The 4852-nt window shown below is 54.0% G+C and overlaps 1 protein-coding gene across 1 annotated transcript; it reads left to right on the top strand.

Annotated features, from left to right (window-relative positions):
- The first annotated feature begins 716 nt into the window (after window positions 1–716).
- Lrrc14b (leucine rich repeat containing 14B) lies at window positions 717–4355 on the top strand. The gene is made up of 2 exons (XM_004625170.2): window positions 717–1673; window positions 2930–4355. The coding sequence occupies exons 1-2, from the start codon at window positions 787–789 to the stop codon at window positions 3573–3575; spliced, it is 1533 nt and encodes a 510-aa protein (XP_004625227.1). The 5' UTR covers window positions 717–786; the 3' UTR covers window positions 3576–4355.
- The last annotated feature ends 497 nt before the right edge of the window (window positions 4356–4852 follow it).

A 4852-nucleotide genomic window follows, 5' to 3' on the forward strand; every position in this document is an offset into this window, starting at 1 on the left:
CTATTGTGCCTGGGTGCAAGTAGACAGAGGGCCTAAAGGCTGTCTGCAAGGACCAAAAAGAGGTGGGACCCTTTTGTAGGAATTAAAAGAAGACAGGGACATTAGGTGGGGAGACTTTAATAAGCATCTGTGGTCAAAGTTCTTTGGCAGTCTTGCATCTCAGTGGGCAAAGTCCTTGAAGTATCTGGTGTAAATCCTTGGGTGTTCCCAGATGTCCCAGGATCTGCAAATTTTTTAAAATTTTATCTCCTTTATGATATTCTGTGCTTGCTGATAAGTCTTGTTGCTGAGCTGAATTCCGTGCTGACAGTACAGTGCCTCCACTGGCAAGTGGGTTGGGGCTGGGAAAGTCAGGTCTGATGCAAGCCTTATATAAAGTGACTCCCATAAGCCCCAGTACAGCCCTGTCCAAGGCTACCCTCTTCTCTTTGGACTGGGATGAGTCAGGACTGGGCAGGTGATCCACATGGACAGTGACCAAGCCTGTAGCCACCTGAACAAACATCCTGAAATCAGGCCCCTTGCCCAGCCCTGCAGGAAGCACTGGTGCCCAACAGCTCTGCTTTCGACAGCTGGCTATCACAAGCAGACAGGCACCTCTGAGGTCAGGGCCAAGCAGCCTCCCCAGGACCAAAATAGCAGTCAGATGACTACAAGGGTCAGCTCACCATTTTCTCTCCAAAGCCAGGCTGCCCTCAGCACTGGCAACAGCTAAAAATAGGCAAGAAAGGCACAAGCCTCAGGAACAGCTAGAGGGAAGAGCACACTGCCGCAGCCCCGGGCACGATGAGGTCCCTTCGCTTTATTGCTGCAGAAGCCCTGGTGTCCCACCCCTCACTGGCCCGGGACAGCTTGGACAGTGTGGCCTACAATCTCTACCCACTCCTGTTCAAGGCCAGCTACCTACTGGAGCAGGCAGAAGTGACCCGTGCTGTGTTGGGGTGTTGGCCCCTGGAGGAGTTCCGGCTGGCCATGCTGCTGGGGCCCAGCACTGACCACCCAGAGGACCTGCGCGACCGGGCCTGCAGGACCTGCCTGGAGGCCTGTGTGCAAGGCCTTGGTGACCACGTGCTGAAGAGCGGGAGCCGCCGGCTGCGGCTGGCAGACCTCACAGGCATCCGTGATGTGCAGGAGCAGCGGTGTCCCTGTAGGAGGATGCTGGGGAGGTGGGGCCGCACACAGCTGCTGGCCAGGACCTGCTGTGAGCTGCAGTCACAGCCCTGTGCGGCCGGGTGCTCTGTCAAGGTCCTGGCTGACCTCTTTGTAACTAGTGGCAACTTTGAGGCTGTGGTGCAGGCTCTGCAGCCAGCGGGCCCGGCCCCACTGCAGCTGTGCTGCCTCTCTTTTCGTGCAGACAGCCTGAGCCCTGGGCAGCTCCTGCTTGTGCTGGGCCTGGCCGAGCCCGCTACACTGCGCAAGCTAGAGGTAGTACACAATGTGCGGCTGCATGCTGGCCATGTGCTGCAGCTGCTGACCCAGGTGGGCTTCCCCCAGCTGGCCTCGCTTACCCTGCCCACCAAGGCCTTCGATGTGCCACCTACCTATGCTCCAGCTCCCGAGGGCCAAGACCCCCTCCTTGCCTCCATCGCCTGGGAACTGAGCCGCATGACCCAGCTCACTGAACTCAGTGTGGCTTTCTCTTCATTGACAGGGAAGATCCGGACTCTGCTTGGGTGAGTGGAACACTGCACAGGGTAGGCAGGACCACGGGGGTGTGGGGAACCAGCAACAGAGTACAGGAGTGGCTTCCGTACAAGGCCGCTAGTTCTCTGGGGTTGCTTTAGCTACAGCAGCAGTTATGACCACCAGGAAGGAAGAAACACTGAGAGCACTTGGAGGACTGTTTCCAGTTAGCAAAAGAGAACACTCATTAGCAAGTTACCAAGGCAGAGGGACCATGGTGCATCCTGTGGTTCATATTGTTGTGTAACAAATCACCCAGCACCAGGTGCTAAAATAGCAAACCCTGCTCAGATAGAAGCACAGCTCTGTGGGGAGACCTCAGTTGCAGTTTGTGGTCAGCCGTCAGCAGTGGCTGCTGCGTCGTCTGAAAGCCTGGCAGGTGGATGCCAACCCCTTGTGAGCTTGGGCTCATTGGCGTATAATATCCTTGCATGGTGGGGGCTGTGGGTCTCCATCTCCACAGCTCTGCTGTGGGACAGACATATTCTAGCGGCCCCCACGGAGAGGCTACCTCCTTATAGGTGGATAGGTTGGGTGGGGGGTCTCGGTATGGGTAGGCAGTGGGAGGCAGTCTCAGCCAAGGGTGAGAGGGGTCAGAGAGTAGGATCCAGGGACATCCTGTGTCACTGAGCAGGGACAGGCCCAGGGTCCCTGGGGTAGTGGCCCAAGAAGGTGCTTCCTTGCCAGTCTTGGGTACTATTCCAGAGTCCGTCCTGAGTTGCCCATTTGCTGACGCTGCCTGCCAAACTAAGTAAGAATTAGTGATTCAAGGATAAGGTGCCATGTTAGGGTCTCTAGGCTCCTCTTCCCAGCTCTAAAACTATGGGTTCCACCATCATCAGAGTGAGGTGGAATTTTATTGCTTGCTAATTTCTTCACTGCCCCTGCAACAAGGCTTCTGAGCAGACATTCCTGACATAACCACACATTGTACTTCCACAGGTAACCTGAAGGGTTTGTTGGTAAATCCAAGTGGACCCTTGACCATGCAGTGAGCGCGGCAGCCCTGATTCTGAGCCAGGGGCAAGCCATTGTGTTCCAATAAAACCATTTATGGACATTTGATTTCATGTGCTGCAAATTGCTTCCCCCCGCAACTATTTAAAGATCTCAGTCACTATGAAGCTGTATAGTGGTTGTACTGCAACCCCCATAAGAGACAAAATTAAAGGATTGTTCTCATCCACCATGGCTTTGGCTGGGACCTTCCTCTTACCTGTGCTGTTTTCTGCCTGCCTCCCTCCAGCCCCCTCAGGACTCCACTGCGAGTGCTGGACCTGTCCAATTGTGCCCTGAATCATGCAGACATGGCCTTCTTGGCAGACTGTACCCATGCCACCCACCTGGAGGTGCTGGACCTCAGTGGACACAGCCTGGTCCACTTGTACCCCTCCACCTTCTTCAAGCTGCTGCGCCAAGCCGCCCGGACACTGAGGGTACTGACGCTGGAGGACTGCAGCATCTCGGACAGCCACGTGGGCATGATGACCCTGGGCCTGAGCCCCTGCACCCAGCTCCAGGAGTTCAAGTTCTTGGGGAACCCCCTGTCAGCACGTGCCCTCACACGCCTCTTTTCCACACTCTGTGAGCTCCCCAAGCTACAGCGTGTTGAGTTCCCAGTGCCAAAGGACTGCTACCCTGAGGGCATGGCCTACCCCCAGGATGAGCTGGCTGCATCCAAATTTGACCAGCAGAAGTACAACATGATTGCAGAGGAGCTGCACTTGGTTCTGCTGCAGGCAGGCCGGGAGGACATTCAGGCTTCCACACCACTCTACGGAAGCTTTGACCCAGACATTCAAGAAACAAGTAATGAGCTTGGTGTTTTCCTTTTGCAAGCTTTCAAAAATGCTTTAGAAAACTTTTCTAGAGCATTGAGACAAATTGAGTAGGCTCCCAAACCATGCCAAGAATGGCTCTTGCATTTTAGCCCACGCGGCACCTGGGATCCATCCCAGAAAGGAGGGCTAGGCCAAGCTTTCATCACCAGCAACGTCATCGGCAAAAGGACTTCTTAGTGAAAATGGTACAGTTAGGGGCTGTAGGAGAGGAAGTCCTGCCTTCTAGATGCGACATGTGGTGTCCCCAGGGGTCTCCACAGAAGGGCCCTGGAGCGAAGGATCTGAGGAGAGAGGCCACAGCGGTGGCAGAAGAGAAGTGATTGGCCAGGTGCTAAGGCACATGGCCGTAGGGACAGGGTTCACCTGCTACACAACAGTGAGGACAAGGAAATAAGAGAACTTGCTGCAGAATATGTAAAAAAAAAAGAAGAAGCAGCCCATGAAAGCTAACTAAGAAAGCGAAACAGGAAAAGTAAAAATGAAAAGTGAGCCAGACAGACCTCTGTGTCCAGCAGGAGGCGCTGCACACAGCAGGTCATGGCTAGCGTGCTGCACCAGTGCTCACAAGACAAGGCCTAGGGAGAGGTGGGTGCCTTCCTCCCTTCTCTGGCATCCAAATGGGTGAGTGCTGACTCTTGTCCCATCTCTGCCCAGCTGCTCTCTAGCCCCAGCCCTGGGCATTCACATCCTCGGTAGATTGCAGTCTGGCACTTGGCAACCTTTAAGGGTGCTAATTACCACCAGAGAAAGAGGACTTGGACTAGTTTCCACCACAACCTGCTTTGTCAAAGAACTGAGTATTAGAATGATTAAAGGCTAATAAAACAGAAGTGTGGCTTACTCAGATGTGCGATTTCTTTTACTGTAATTCAGAATTTTTAAGAATGTAAGAGTCTGGGGGCTGGAGAGATAGCTCAGTGGTCTAAGCACCTGCCTGGTAAGTGCAAGGACCTGAGTTTGATCCCCAGTGATGCATGCTGTGCCGGTGGCCTTGCTGTGCCGGTGGCCTTGCTGTGCAGGCCCCGAAATTGGGTATGGTGGTGCATGCCTGTAATGCCAGTGCTGGAGAAGTTGAGACAAGAGGATCACAAGTCTGAACTGCGTAGCAAGACCCTGTATCAAAGGAAAAAAAAAAAAAGAGTGTAAGAGTATGAACAATGAACATTTTCCCAAAACAGGTAAGAACTTGGAGCCAGAACGACCGAGGGTCTGAAATGTGGCTCTCCATAGTCCTTCCCCAAACTCTCATCCTTAGGTACACACCAGGCCATTCTCAAACCACTCAGTGGGGCAGTCTGGGTGTGGGCCCAGCAGGAAGCACCTCGCTC

This window comes from Octodon degus, unplaced genomic scaffold (assembly GCF_000260255.1).
Source record: "Octodon degus isolate 3935 unplaced genomic scaffold, OctDeg1.0 scaffold00008, whole genome shotgun sequence".
Lineage (NCBI taxonomy): Eukaryota > Metazoa > Chordata > Mammalia > Rodentia > Octodontidae > Octodon > Octodon degus.

Coding starts and splice junctions, on each gene's coding strand:
- Lrrc14b (XM_004625170.2), top strand. CDS start 787: ATGAGGTCCCTTCGCTTTATTGCTGCAGAAGCCCTGGTGTCCCACCCC. Junction 1,674..2,929: donor AAGATCCGGACTCTGCTTGG/GTGAGTGGAACA, acceptor GCCTCCCTCCAG/CCCCCTCAGGACTCCACTGC.